The sequence below is a fragment of the Antedon bifida genome, chromosome 2 (assembly GCF_963402885.1).
Source record: "Antedon bifida chromosome 2, ecAntBifi1.1, whole genome shotgun sequence".
In the NCBI taxonomy this organism is placed as follows: Eukaryota; Metazoa; Echinodermata; class Crinoidea; order Comatulida; family Antedonidae; genus Antedon; species Antedon bifida.
Window position 1 is genome coordinate 16,643,992 of NC_136227.1, and position 17,013 is coordinate 16,661,004.

General features: G+C 32.9%; 2 protein-coding genes across 2 annotated transcripts in view; both read right to left on the reverse strand.

The window, feature by feature from the left end:
• Positions 1-17,013, reverse strand: part of LOC144835067 (uncharacterized) — a 224,585-nt gene that overhangs the window by 121,062 nt on the left and 86,510 nt on the right. The window lies entirely within an intron of this gene.
• On the reverse strand, positions 4,058-4,693 carry LOC144858951 (protein unc-13 homolog C-like). Its single transcript, XM_078715111.1, has one exon. It carries the CDS (start codon positions 4,691-4,693, stop codon positions 4,058-4,060), a length of 636 nt encoding a protein of 211 aa, XP_078571237.1.

Genomic DNA, 17,013 nt, shown 5'->3' on the forward strand with positions numbered 1-17,013 from the left:
ACTTGATTGCCACACAGTCCCACACGTACACAGGGGCATGGCGGTCGTTTACGTACATGATGTACAGGAATGGTAAGGCCAGTGCGTATTAGATTGCCACACAGTCCCACATGTACACAGGGGAATGGCGGTCATTTATGTACATGATGTACAGGAATGGTAAGGCCAGTGCGTACTTGATTGCCACACAGTCCCACACGTACACAAGGGCATGGCGGTCGTTTACGTACATGATGTACAGGAATGGTAAGGCCAGTGCGTATTAGATTGCCACACAGTCCCACACGTACACAGGGACATGGCGGTCGTTTATGTACATGATGTACAGGAATGGTAAGGCCAGTGTGTACTTGATTGCCACACAGTCTCACACGTATACAGGGGCATGGCGGTCGATTACGTACATGATATACAGGAATGGTAAGGCCAGTGCGTACTAGATTGCCACACAGTCCCTCACGTACACAGGGGCATGGCGGTCGTTTACGTACATGATGTACAGGAATGGTAAGGCCAGTGTGTACTTGATTGCCACACAGTCCCACACGTACACAGGGGCATGGCGGTCGTTTACGTACATGATGTACAGGAATGGTAAGGCCAGTGCGTACTTGATTGCCACACAGTCCCACACGTACACAGTGAATGGCAGTCGTTTATGCACATGATGTACAGGAATGGTAAGACCGGTGCGTACTTGATTGCCACACAGTCCCACACGTACACAGGGGCATGGCGGTCGTTTACGTACATGATGTACAGGAATGGTAAGGTCAGTGTGTACTTGATTGCCACACAGTCCCACACGTACACAGGGGAATGGCAGTCGTTTATGTACATGATGTACAGGAATGGTAAGGCCTGTGCGTACTTGATTGCCACACAGTCCCACACGTACACAGAGGAATGGCGGTCGTTTACGTACATGATGTACAGGAATGGTAAGGCCAGTGCGTACTTGATTGCCACACAGTCCCACACGTACACAGGGGAATGGCAGTCGTTTACGTACATGATGTACAGGAATGGTAAGACCGGTACGTACTTGATTGCCACACAGTCCCACACGTACACAGGGGAATGGCGGTCGTTTATGTACATTTGTGATTTCTTTCTTTATTCATCCAAAAAATACATAAACATAACATTATAATATAAAACATTAAAATAATTGGATAAAAAGGAAGAAGAGAAAAGGTAACTTCATGCCTATCTAGCTCTACTCCCTGTATAACTAAAACATTTCAATTTTATTGAAATCAAACAAATCATATTATGATAGAATTTAATTACTAATAAATAATAGTATAATAGTAATAATAATAATAGATATATATAATTATACATATAAACACAAGAGGCAAATTATATATATATATATAAATCATACTGTAAATTATATATATATATACATACATACACACACACATACATACATACATACATACACCATTCCGTTTCAATTGTATATACATACACATACACACATGTATATATTAATGCCATACATTTACTCATAAATGTTATGACTCCAACAGGAGTTCTATGACTTTGGTTTTAAAATGTTTCCTAAATTTAATTTCCCGGACTTGTATTGGTATTTCGTTCCATATTTTCGTTCCTATACAGGTAATGGAAAATTGGCCGGATGTACTATTTGCCTTAGGTTGGTACAGATTTCCCTTACATTTTTGTCCAGTTTCATGTGAATGGGTGATAAGTGTTACATATTCGTTTAGATCATGAGGCAATTTATCGTGATACAAATCAAACATGAATAAGGAAATACATAATTTGTGTAACTTAAATACATCTAGCAAATTAAATTGTTTAAATAAAGGTTGAGAATGGGAGGTAAAGTCACTAAAAGAAATTGCTCTCACTGCAATTTTCTGAAGTAAAAAGATAGGTTGTAAATACGATGAATAAGTGCTTCCCCAAATCTCAAGGCCATACATGATATGTGGTTGTAAAAATGATTTGTAAATTAATAAAAGAATATTCTGTGAAAGAAAATGTCTCAATTTAAAAATGATTCCAATTTTTCTTTTAATAGTAGTTCTAATTTTCTCTATGTGGTTTTAATTCTAACATTCGGACATTAACTAATTTTTCAAATATTTTGGCTAAAATTGGTAGAACAGAAATAGGCCTGTAATTGTTTATAACATCTTTTTCTTCCTTCTTAAAAATAGGATACACCTTTGTTATTTTCAGAGCATCTGGGAAGATCCCATTATTAAATGATAAATTAAATACATGCTCAAGTGGTCTACTAATATGGGAAGCAGAGTCTTTGACTAGACGCCCAGACATGTAATCATACCCAGATGACTTTTTTATATCTATATTTTAAATTAGATTTTCAATTTCATAATGTGTAATTGGTTTCAAGAAAAAAGAAGGCGTTATGGGATTTTGTAAATAATCAGAAGGTGGTGTCGAGTTTTCATTAATTTTGCTGGCTAAATTTGGCCCTATATTAACAAAATAATTATTGAAAGTTGAAGCACAATTTTCTGGACCGTTACTTATTTGTTTACCCATGTCATTGACCACTCTGAGTGTATCGAGAGGATTTCCGTGATCATTAGAGTTAGATCCTTTAATTAGCATGTTTATATTGTTCCATATTTTTCCACTATCGTTTTTACAATTTCTGAACAGTTTACCGTAATATATTTTTTAGCCTTTCTGATTACACTTGTTAATATATTTCTGTACTTCTTATAGCGTGAAAATATCTCTGGATTAAAATTCCTTTTTATACACTTTGAGTACATTTTGTTCTTTTTGTTTATGCTTGTCTTGATTGCTTTGGAAAGCCAAGGTTTATCCACATGCTGTTTCTTTGGATTTTGCGTTGTAATTGGGGCATGTTTATCACAAACATTCAGAAATATATCATTAAAATTATTATAGGCTGTATTTGTATCATTGGTATCATACACTTCACGCCAATTACAATAAGCCAGTTCAGAAATAAAATGTTCAACTTTATATTTTTTAAAGTTTCTGTTTGTTATAGTTATTGGCTTATCTTTTATTCTTAGGCCTAATGTAAAATCTTCAAAAACAGCAAAAATAGGAAAATGGTCAGATATGTCTGTATAGGCCTAAATTGTACCGGAATGTATTTTAAATTTATGAATATTTGTATAAATATGATCAATTATTGTACTAGTAGTAAGCGTTTTTCTTGTTGGACTGTTTATAAGTTGAGTCATGCAAATGCAATCCATTATTGAGAAAAAGTTATTATTAAGTGTGTTGTTGTCATTTGCATCCAAATTAAAATCCCCTAAGAGAATACAGTCCGTTTTATCAATGTTATTTTCCTTTAATGTATGAATAAGACTGTCTTGAAATTCTTTAATATTAGTATTTGGTTTTCGGTAGATAACACCTACAAGGATTTCAGAATTATTACTATTTGCAACTTTTAACCACAAGGACTCATTATGGGTAACATTGGCTTTTACAAGTTTATAATTTAAAGAAGAATGAATGTAGGCACCTACGCCGCCCCCACGAGAATCCTCTCGACATACAACTTCTAAATTATAATTCTGTAGCCGGTAAAGCTCAGGTTGGGAAATATTCCATACCTCTGAAATACCAATAATATTAAATTTATATTTAATACAGGTTTCATAAAATAAATTGAGATTGTCGTAATTTTTACTTAAGGAGCGAATATTAACGTGTGAAGCGGAAAAGGCTTTATCTTGATAATTCATAAAGTTTTGATCAAAGTTATATGCATTTTGAACTGAATGCTTGACATTAAAGATATTAATTTCATTTTCTATGTTGTTCATTTGTTTTGTTAAGAATGAAGAAAAGAAAAAATAAAAAGAAACAAAAAATTATCGAAAAGTGATGCTAACGGTATAATAATCGAGGTCACATTAGTTTCAATTTCAAAATCGTGCTTAGTGAATATACCTAATGATAATACATTTCTTTTCAAAATTAAATTACAAACAGTTATAAATGGTATTGTAAAACTCTGTGCATAACCATCGTATATCTCTCTTTGGATTTAATAACATAATTATAGATTGTTTAGTTCAGCCAATGTAAGAATGGTTAATTTTACTTCCCTGTCATTTCTGACTACTGTCGCCATCACCTTTCCATCGATTGACCATACGCTCTTTGTGCTTGGGTGCTTCTTGGCTTCAGCAAGTAGATTCCTTCTGTTCCATGTCAGGTCCTCTTGGATTGAAATACCACTTCCTTTCAGCTTTCTACGTGCTGTGATGATTCTTTTTCTGTTCCGATAAGAAGTGAATTTCACGATGATTGGTCGAGGACGATTCGATTTGCCATTTCTTGCTCCTGTCCGATGAGACCTATCAATATCGTGCAGATTAATATCAATTCCAAGTTTACTATTTGCTAGGTTAACCACAATTTCATCAGTATTCTCTTTACTTGTCTCCGGGATTCCGAATAAGCGTAGACAGTTTCTACGAGAATATTGTTCAAGATCGTCCAGTTGTACGGCCTGTTTTTGTATTTTGTGCTGTAATTCATCAATGTACGAGATTTCCGAAGCAGTATTGGTTGCAATTTCATCTTGTTTGCTTTCAATATCAAACATTTTCCCTTCCAAATAATCAAACCTGGTTTCTATTTTCTCTACAGCTTTGTTCACAGATTTCTCCAACAGATCCATAAAAATCATGCTTTCGAATGCTGACGTTATAGATGATTTAATTAAAAAGATATCAGATTTACACGTTTCTAAAGAATATTTTATATTCTATTCTATAAGTTCGTATATGATGGCGCCATACAATGAACAGAGCGCCTAACAATAACGCGTTCCAGATCCGCGGAGAGGTGACAGAAAAAGTATTGTCACCAGCTTTCCGATTAGATCGTGATACGAAAAGGCGGGTGAGATGATTAGAGGAGATAAGTCGACACCTGTAATTAAATGAAAGCGGATCACGGTTAAAAAAAAGGAAAAAAGGAAACAGAGTAAATATATTTATAAACAAACACAATAATTTTGTACACAATATAGAGGAGATAAGTCGACACCTGTAATTAAATGAAAACGGATCACGGTTTAAAAAAAGGTATAGGCCTAATATAACAGAGTAAATATATTTATAAACAAAAACAATAATTTTGTACACAATTTTTTATATTCTATTCTATAAGTTCGTATATGGCGCCCTACAATGAACAGAGCGCCTAACAATACTAGTAGGCCCATTATTAATTAAAGAAAAGTTTTTGATGTTTAAATTGAGTTGCCGAATTCGCTCCTCTTAAATCGACAGGAAGCGCGTTCCAGATCCGCGGATAGGTGACAGAAAAAGTATTGTTACCAGCTTTCCGATTAGATCGTGGAACGAAAAGTCGGGTGGGATCATTAGAGGAGATAATCGACACCTGTAATTAAATGAAAGCGGATCACGGTTTAAAAAAAAGGTATAAAGGAAACAGAGTAAATATATTTATAAACAAAAACAATAATTTTGTACACAATTCTTTTTTTTATATGAAGACAATGGAGATATTTCAATATAAACCATCCGAAGGCTGATCCCGTCCACACGCAAAGTAGCCTTGTTTCTGCAATTGCTGTAATCGATTGAGATCAACTTCGCGGGCACGGGCGCGGGCACCAAGCAAGGCGGGACAGGAAGGTCGAATTCTATATACAACTGTATATCATCGGCATATTCATGAAAAAGGACGTTATGATTACGAATGATATCACCGATAGAAGATGTATATAAGATAAAACCCAACGGTCCAACAATTGAACCTTGTGGTAGAAAAATTGTTATTAAGTACTTTGGTACTACGATCTGTAAGGCATGTACTTTAGGCCTAGTACCACCACGATGTAACCGAACCACTTATTATACCAAAACGTTGATCTAACCTTTGCAAAAATAAATCATACCGGCCCATCGATCGCATTCATCACAACACGTCACAATATGAGTACCGTCTTCAATGATTCAATGCACGCGTGTTTTTCGTTTTCTCTGATGCATTTATTTATTTATTTATTACATTTATTTATTTATCATGCGTCGTGATATGATAGAAAACTGCCATACACCGTCAACGTACACGGATCCAATTAACAAGTCCGGCTGTTCATCGATGCACATTCCGCAACGGTACAGTAGTAAAATGAAGAGTTCTTTCAACAGTTTTGTTTCCATGTGTCACAATCGGTTCTAATAAAATAAAATTGTACGAACCTGTTCAATTTGGTTGGAGCAATACCGCCAAATGATGCGTGGTGGTACTCCGTCTAGTACGTCGTAAAGAAAAGGATTAAGCGTGAATTGTTTACATCTGTAAACACACTGACTGTTGAACAGAAAAAGGTGTTTACTGTTTGGTATAATCGAGGTTGGTTTGTCCAATGGTTTATTGTCTGTTCTGGCAAAATATCAACAAAAAGAGTCGGAAGTATTCTGTTCGAAATGTCAACGTCGGCGACCATCAGTTGATTCGAGATTATTGAGATTTTAGTAAGAACCATTTTCGGCTCAGCTCTGGTGTAACTAATTAAAACTTTAACGACGTCATCAGTCAATACGATTGGCCGGCTGTCGAGACTAAACACTGGTATTTGTAGATCCAACATAGGTTGCGTAGTTTATACAGTGACGAAACATGGTCGTTGAGACATCAAATTACTGTTATTTTTTTGCCTTTTTTTAGTGTTTATCCTTAAAATTTAGGAAAGTGACAAAGCCTATCGTGTGCGCGGCCCATCAAGAAACATCAGTGTGCCAAATGTAAGCACGTACCATTCAGCGGTTTCGGAGGAGATACGTAAAATTACGTGACAAAATTAGTAGCATTAATATATAGAGACTTGGCAAAATGTCATTTTGCCAAGTAACAAACAAATGAAGTATTTGGCAAAATATTGTCAAAGAGGGAGCATGTTGAAAGGTAATTTTTGTTTTCTTTAGGTATTAGCTTTACCTACATGGTTCGAATCCTGCTGGGATTTATAATTTGTTTAAATAATTTTTAATACAAACAAACTCCAGTATTGCAACAATTACCTTTTATTTCTGAAATAGGCTAAAGATTGACCAGAAAAATGGTCGAGGAATGTCTGGAAGCTGTGTCGATTAACGGCGCCCCTGCCTTAACCCATGGAGTAAGCTTAACTACTGGGCCAGTCAACTAATATTTTGGTCCATGTCAACGAATATGTCCATGTTAAAAGAATACAGAAGGCGTGTTATTTAATCTTATGGAAGATAAGGTTTTGTCACATGACCAATATACCAAGTTTACTTGCCACACAAAAAGTTTACTTGCCACACAAAAATATGTCCCTGTTAAAAGAATACAGAAGGCGTGTTATTAGTCGCGTGATAAGATATTATTGTGTATCATTTAAAACAAAAATAATAAATAATCGACTACCGTTCTTCGGCTATGCATTCTTTTGTATTTCCGAGAATAAATGAGGATGACAGAAGGAGCAGGTTGAATTTATAATTGAAATAAATTAATAATTCGTTATTTATTTCAAATTGTTAATTTGTTATTTCGAATTCTTGAATGTAATTTTTGTTGTTGCCCCTAATGGACATTCCATAATTACAAAAACAACAACCCTTGTACCACAGACTGGTAATACATTAAATCCCCTAGTTTGCATCAATTGCTGAGCCATAAACTGCATTTCTCATAATGCACAAAATAAATTAATATAGTGATTTTCTGATGATTTCTTTGAAACATAGCAATCCATTATTAACAAACATAGCTGATGCACTACACATGATGAATAATTCATAATGTTTGCATAACCTACCTACAGAAAAAAAACATTTACAAAAACTATTATATTAGATTGTACCTGTACACAGCCAGCACTCACACTCTTTAGGTGAACATATAATACATATATTATATAAGTAAATTATATAATTATACTTATATATTTTATTTGTTTATATGAGTGACTACATTGTTATCAGTATTGTAACTGTGCATTATTATTGCTGTTATCACTATTGTTATCTGTTAACACACTTCCACCTAAAAATCCCACATCATACAAACACACAATATTAAATGTGTTCATTTTCACCATTTTCTATATACAAAAATAAATCATCTTATTCACATTTTATTTCATAAACGTATATAATATAATGTACAAAGCTTAACACTTACAATAATATGGAAGTAATTAAAATAAACTCACAATGATTGATTGTAAAAAAAACATACACAAATATAAATTGGAAAAAAAGACAAAGCAACAACTAAAAAGCACCTGAAATAAACTACATTGAAACAATTATTGCTATCACATGCTATCTATTGTACATTAATGAGTCAAGTGATGAGAAAAATGTAACATACATTCATGGATGCTGCTTAGTATTTTCATCCTGGAATATTAAGAGAACTAGGGCTGTATATTAATATATGACATGTCAAAATTCATTGCCAACAAATGAGCTCACAAGCTGTATTAGGACAGGTATGTAAAGTATTCCCCAATAGTTTCATCATTGTTTGTATTATTACAGTTCATTGTTATATCAATTGCACCAATGGTGAAATATTAATGTAAGCTACATTTCATCTTCAAACTTCAGCTGTCTGTATACTCCTTTAAGCCCGGCGCACACTAGAGCTTTCGGCCGAGCCAACTGGCGAGCAAAGATAATAAAAGGAGAAGATACAACAGTTCCGTTGGCGGCGTAAACCACATCCGGGTTCTATTTACCTACGCCTATTTATATTCTTTGGCACGAGTAACACTTGGCTCACTAAAAAATTTGCCGCAAACTATGATCGCGTTCTATCGGACGCACACTAAACGCGATTTTCTGATTGGATAATTACTTACTACGCTATACGGCACGCGCTGAAATATCATAATAAATCAGAACATGTCATGCGCAGTGGGATTTTTTAGTGAGCAGGAAGCTCACGTTCGGCGCACACGACGCAAAAATATTAAACACGATAGATATTTTCCTCAGCAGCACGCGTGGCCGATTCCTCACGAAATCCCCGGCGCACACTGTTACTCGTGCCAGTTGGCTCAGCCGGAAGCTCTAGTGTGTGCCGGGCTTAAAGGACAGAGAAGCTGTATCGTCCATCAAGAGCTTTTAAATCTGAATCACTACTGTATGAATTTTTCCAAGATTAAATATTTGTCTTGTGTTTGAAACATTATTACAATAACCGATAAATAATTTAATAATACAGTCAACTCTCCAAAACAGGACAGCCTTGGGCTGAGCCTGAGCTAATATGTCTGGTATTCTGAATAATGATAAAAAATGGGACATTAAAGGTATGGTTTTGGATGAGCTGACTGTATTTAATAAAACTTAAATACAATCAAATTCAGATTTTAATTTGTTGTAATTAGTTTATTTAACAAAAATCTGTTATTCAATTTTAGTCACTTTTTAAATCAGGTTGTCTTTAAATTACTTATGATATAGAGTGCTAATTCTGATTCTAATAGTTATGTTGTCACATTTAAATTTTATCTATTTCAATAATATAGCAGGGCTATCCATGTCATTGTCCTTAAGTAGTAGAATGTTAATTCAGTGTTATGTTGTCACATGTTATGTATTGTTATCGTGTATTCTATCTATTCCAATAATGTAGCAAGGCTATCCATGTCATTGTCTTTAAGTAGTAGAATGTTAATTCAGTGTTATGTTGTCACATGTTATGTATTGTTATCTTGTATTCTATCTATTCAAATAATGTAGCAAGGCTATCCATGTCATTGTCTTTAAGTAGTAGAATGTTAATTCAGTGTTATGTTGTCACATGTTATGTATTGTTATCTTGTATTCTATCTATTCCAATAATGTAGCAAGGCTATCCATGTCATTGTCCTTAAGTAGTAGAATGTTAATTCAGTGTTATGTTGTCACATGTTATGTATTGTTATCTTGTATTCTATCTATTCCAATAATGTAGCAAGGCTATCCATGTCATTGTCTTTAAGTAGTAGAATGTTAATTCAGTGTTATGTTGTCACATGTTATGTATTGTTATCTTGTATTCTATCTATTCCAATAATTTCATTTCATTTCATTTCATTTCAAAAGACATTTATTTTCCTCCATAGCAATACAGAACAAAATAATAAACAAAAATGGTAAGGAATATAAAAAATGAAATAGATGTTTGTTGGATAAACAACAGAAAAGTGAATTTAAGAAAATTGGCTATGGAGGAAGGCATAATCCCGAGAAGATGAGGAAATCTTGTGCTGGGTATGCCCATGCAAATAAAATGGATAATTGAATAAGAGTGGAAATAAAGAGAAACAAACAAGACAAAAAAACGCTCACAAAAGGAAAAATAAAAAATAAATAAATAAATAAATAAAAAAAATAAATAAATAAATAAATAAATTGATAAAAAATAGATCAATCAAATTGTAGAATCAGAAAATAAAACTCAAAAACCACAGTAGATCAATGTTCAGCAGCATAAATCAAATTGCGACATTCGATTGTTGTCTTTTTAATACTTTAACATTAGGTGTTGTTTTAATTTTTTGGAAAATAAAGAAATTGAAACAGCATTTGTAATTGGGGGTGGTAAACTGTTCATCATTGATGGACCGGAGTATCTAATACTGTTTTGAAAATAATTGGTGTTGTGGATAGGTATGTGTATATTAGTTCTAGAACGTGTAGGGTAATTGTGAATAGAAAAATTCGGAATAAACATATTGTTTAAATGATTTGGAGAAGTGGAATGCAGGGCGGAGAATACAAATTTGCCTTGTTGCATTATGTTTATATCAATGAGTTTGAGGAGATTAAGTTTGGAAAATAAATGGGAAGAATGGGACCGTGGTGGAGCGCCAGATATAATCCTGATAGCCTTCTTTTGTATAATTTGCAGTTTACTGAGGTTGGATACGTAAGTATTGGCCCAGACAATGTTACAGTAGCTCAAATAGGGAAGAATGAGGGAGCAGTAAAAATAATGTAGCAAGGCTATCCATGTCATTGTCCTTAAGTAGTAGAATGTTAATTCAGTGTTATGTTGTCACATGTTATGTATTGTTATCTTGTATTCTATCTATTCCAATAATGTAGCAAGGCTATCCATGTCATTGTCTTTAAGTAGTAGAATGTTAATTCAGTGTTATGTTGTCACATGTTATGTATTGTTATCTTGTATTCTATCTATTCCAATAATGTAGCAAGGCTATCCATGTCATTGTCTTTAAGTAGTAGAATGTTAATTCAGTGTTATGTTGTCACATGTTATGTATTGTTATCTTATATTATATCTATTCCAATAATGTAGCAAGGCTATCCATGTCATTGTCCTTGAGTAGTCGAACGTATTCTGTGCTCTTTTTAGTGAATGTATCTTTCATTACTAACTTAAATATTAAAATCCAAACATCATCCGATTCCTTAACCTTCAGGCCATGCAACTGTCCAATTTTTACTTTATCTGCGTTACTCATCTTAAGACCAAATCTGATGACCTTTCGTACATCATTCCAGCGTTCAGAGATGATTAATTTCTCAAATCCAGCAAAGGTTGGTATCAAGTGCTTGATTCTTTCGTACACACCCTCCATTCCTCCTATTGCTATGATTTCAATGAGAACATCGATATTTGATTGGCTAATAATTCCAGGACCTTCAAGTAACTTAAACAGCTCAAATGGATCATTCCTTCTTTCTATTTCTACAACAGAAATATGTTCACACTTGCAAAGTATAACTTTCAATAGATTGACTTTCTCTGATTCCTTGAACCACGATGACACTTTGCTGAGCAGTTCCCGATAGTTATCGTCAGATAGTTCACCTAAAAAAAATCAACAGTGTAATATATGTCACTGAGTCGTTTTTTTTTGTGGACACAATAAAAGGCCGAGATAGCAGATTTGAAAAAATTTCAGTACCAACATTTTGAATAATGAATATATTTTTAAAAAATAAAAAGTTTGAAGGTCAACAAAACAGGAAATCTTCTAAATCATTAAAACATTCTTCCCATTCAACTTATAATCTTTGTGACCATACTATTGTAATTTGCCAAAAGAAATTCAAGTTTAAAATCCACATCATAAATGATGCATAGAAGACACATGGTAGACAATCATTACACCATAGACAAAATTTTACTAATAAATCAGTGATTTACTAACTAGATAACCATTAAAAAAAATATCAATGTGGATAATTAAATTCTCACGTTATTATCTTAAAGGCAAGGTGCGGGCAAAAAAATTCTATTGATCATACATTCCAATAATTATCAATCTATAGTTTCCCCTATCTTTCATAATTTTTGGGATTTTATTTGTGTTACACAAGCTTGTTGAAAATAAGCACTTTCTTATCAGTAATAGATAGTTCAAATTACACAGTAAAATCTCTATTCTTTTGTACACAAATTTTGTAAATGAGACGCATTTTAAAAAGCTATGAAAATTTAACGGTGTTGTAAAAAATGTTATCAGATGACTAAATATAGGTAATATAACTGGAAATTTACATTTCTGGTATTTTTATTCAACTTCAGATTTTTATTTTCATGCTATAGCAAAAATTATCCACCGTATATCCACATCTTTTTTCACCTTCTAGGGAGTCACCAGATATGTTATTGCATTAGGTTAAACTACCTAACTACTGAAAAAAAGTCTTACTGGTTTTTATGGCAGAAATTTGCCAAATTTTGTATTTGACCATATCAAGGGAAATTCATGTTTTTTCTTCTTGATTTCTGTTACAAATATTTGATTTATGTACAATTAATCAGATATTATATTTAAAATTCATGCCTATATACCTGAGCTTTAAAGGACAACTTGGACCATATTTTAACAACGTATTAGGGATGTACATACGATTTCAGAACCATAGCAAAATTAAGGATATCGCCGCATGCGCTCGCCGTAAATTGCTGTGATGTCACAGGTGCATCGCAAAATTTATGTAATGAGTTTTCTGGCAAAGTCTGGCAAATCGCGAAAATTCTAGTCAACACACTTTGTAAATAAATCGTAAAAAATATAAATGTTGATTTTTTTATTGTTTCTTTTGCTTCTCTGGACTCATTAAGTAGATTTTGCGATGCACCTGTGACCTATATACATATGTACATCCCTAATTCGTTGTAATAATATGGTCCTCGGTCAAGTTGTCCTTTAATTATAATTTCATATAACTACATAACATCTACACTATCCTTATCCTTAAGGGTTTTTGCTACAGTAGTTTCATTATAGGCATTTTCCTACCTTGGCTGTTACTAAATTATATCTGTGAGGCAATTTTAAATTTCTACATTTAGCTTACCATTTCTACATTAGCTTGTATTTTCTACATTAGCAGTTGTAACACTGCTCTATCTAATTTCAATTCAACTTTAATTTCAGACAAACTGTCCATATGGTACATAATCTGATGATCTAATGTTACTCAACTAACCTGTTACTAATGAGCTTGTAGTCAGAGGAGCAGCAGTCTGTGTTTCTATACAAAATAAACATATACATATCAAGAATACAGTATCACAGTTGATTCAATACACTGTTCTGTTAATAACACTAAGATGCACTGTTTTATTATTACGTATCCTATTCATATATTTTTCATTTGACAACTTTCCATATGATACATAATGGTCTCTAAGAATAGCCAACTAACAATAATAGTCTAGTGAGATGTCTTCCATATCTACATGATCCATCTATATATTGTACATTAATGAGTCTAGTCTAGTGCGAGTAGATAAAGAGGCTACAAAAACATAGAGATTTAAAATGGTGTATGTCAGTTGTTTGTTGCCTTCCATATCTATATGATGCATCAGATGCTATATATTGTACATTAATGAGTCTACTCTAGTGGGTAGATAAAGAGGCTACAAAAACATAGAGATTTAAAATGGTGTATGTCAGTTGTTTGTTGCCTTCCATATCTATATGATGCATCATATGCTATATATTGTACATTAATGAGTCTAGTCTAGTGGGTAGATAAAGAGGCTACAAAAACATAGACATTTAAAATGGTCTATGTCAGTTGTTTGTTGCCTTCCATATCTATATGATACATCATATGCTATCTATTGTACATTAATGAGTCTAGTCTAGTGGGTAGATAAAGAGGCTACAAAAACATAGACATTTAAAATGGTCTATGTCAGTTGTTTGTTGCCTTCCATATCTATATGATACATCATATGCTATCTATTGTACATTAATGAGTCTAGTCTAGTGGGTAGATAAAGAGGCTACAAAAACATAGAGATTTAAAATGGTCTATGTCAGTTGTTTGTTGCCTTCCATATCTATATGATACATCATATGCTATCTATTGTACATTAATGAGTCTAGTCTAGTGGGTAGATAAAGAGGCTACAAAAACATAGAGATTTAAAATGGTGTATGTCAGTTGTTTGTTGCCTTCCATATCTATATGATGCATCATATGCTATATATTGTACATTAATGAGTCTAGTCTAGTGGGTAGATAAAGAGGCTACAAAAACATAGAGATTTAAAATGGTCTATGTCAGTTGTTTGTTGCCTTCCATATCTATATGATGCATCATATGCTATATATTGTACATTAATGAGTCTACCCTAGTGGGTAGATAAAGAGGCTACAAAAACATAGAGATTTAAAATGGTGTATGTCAGTTGTTTGTTGCCTTCCATATCTATATGATGCATCATATGCTATGTATTGTACATTAATGAGTCTAGTCTAGTGGGTAGATAAAGAGGCTACAAAAACATAGACATTTAAAATGGTCTATGTCAGTTGTTTGTTGCCTTCCATATCTATATGATACATCATATGCTATCTATTGTACATTAATGAGTCTAGTCTAGTGGGTAGATAAAGAGGCTACAAAAACATAGACATTTAAAATGGTCTATGTCAGTTGTTTGTTGCCTTCCATATCTATATGATACATCATATGCTATCTATTGTACATTAATGAGTCTAGTCTAGTGGGTAGATAAAGAGGCTACAAAAACATAGAGATTTAAAATGGTCTATGTCAGTTGTTTGTTGCCTTCCATATCTATATGATACATCATATGCTATCTATTGTACATTAATGAGTCTAGTCTAGTGGGTAGATAAAGAGGCTACAAAAACATAGAGATTTAAAATGGTGTATGTCAGTTGTTTGTTGCCTTCCATATCTATATGATGCATCATATGCTATATATTGTACATTAATGAGTCTAGTCTAGTGGGTAGATAAAGAGGCTACAAAAACATAGAGATTTAAAATGGTCTATGTCAGTTGTTTGTTGCCTTCCATATCTATATGATGCATCATATGCTATATATTGTACATTAATGAGTCTACCCTAGTGGGTAGATAAAGAGGCTACAAAAACATAGAGATTTAAAATGGTGTATGTCAGTTGTTTGTTGCCTTCCATATCTATATGATGCATCATATGCTATATATTGTACATTAATGAGTCTAGTCTAGTGGGTAGATAAAGAGGCTACAAAAACATAGACATTTAAAATGGTCTATGTCAGTTGTTTGTTGCCTTCCATATCTATATGATACATCATATGCTATCTATTGTACATTAATGAGTCTAGTCTAGTGGGTAGATAAAGAGGCTACAAAAACATAGACATTTAAAATGGTCTATGTCAGTTGTTTGTTGCCTTCCATATCTATATGATACATCAGATGCTATCTATTGTACAATGAGTCTAGTCTAGTGGATAGATAAAGAAACATAGAGATAAAAATGTGACAGTTAAACTTTTTGTCATGATATTCATTTTAATCAAAAAAAGAAACTCATAAGCTGTATTAAAGACAAGTTTCCAAAATTATGATATAAATTTAGGATAATTAGCATAATTATCATAGTTGTTGATAATCATTGTTTGAATATGTCTGTATGTATGAATATAAATTCTTAAAACACCATAACTTTCTAGAAATCTATATTGCTGCATAGGGAATAATTAATATCCCCAAAACACAGACATAGTTGAAAGTGATTAATACAGAATCTCCTTAGTTTTTATCCTTATGTATTACCAACTTTATATTACATTTAACTTCACATAATTTATCTATCCTTCAGGTTTCTTGATATAGTTCCCAACGTTTCATCATAGTTGTGAAGCATTTTCTAATTACATATGAGCAATTTGTTATTTCTACATTTAGCTAATATTTTCTACATTAGTGGTTGTAACACTACCCTATCCAAGGATCTCTAATGATCTAATGATAATCAACTAACCTGTCCGTAATGAGCTTGTAGCCGGAGGAGTAGTAGTTGGTGTATCTATACAAAATAAAAGATATACATTTTCATAATAACGAAGGCAGTATCACAATTTATTCAATACACATTTTCAAGTTTGTTTTTTTTCAAATAAACTATTCTGTTAACAACACTAGGATACACTGTTTTATGCAATTCAAATTAGACCTTATTCATGTATTTTGAAATCATGAGATTTGTCTGAAACCACCATCTTTGACATATTCTTTGATATATTTAAAATACTAACATTTTCCAAACTTTACATATCAAGTACCATATAACATATTTTCAACTATTGATGTTTCTACATTAGCTGATGTTTTCTGTATTAGCTATTGCCATTTCTAAATTGTATGTAATTTTTATGTAATTTAGAATTAACAAATGTTATCAATCAACTGACCTGATGGTAATGATGAGCTTATAGGCAGAGGAGTAGTAGTAGCATCTGGTGTATCTATGCAAACGAAAGATATCTATCAGTACATTGTATTAGTGAGAAAAAAAAATTAAATTATTAAGTTAAATATTTATTAAAGTTATGCAGGCCTCCCAGAATAAATACTGCAGATAGATAAATCCTTATTGTGAAAAAAAAGATTTCTGCAGAAAAAACAATAGATTTACATGACGCCTCTAGTTATTTGGGATAAATGTTTAGCTTAGCCTAAATCTGTTTTATTTTTTTTAAAGTTGTTAAA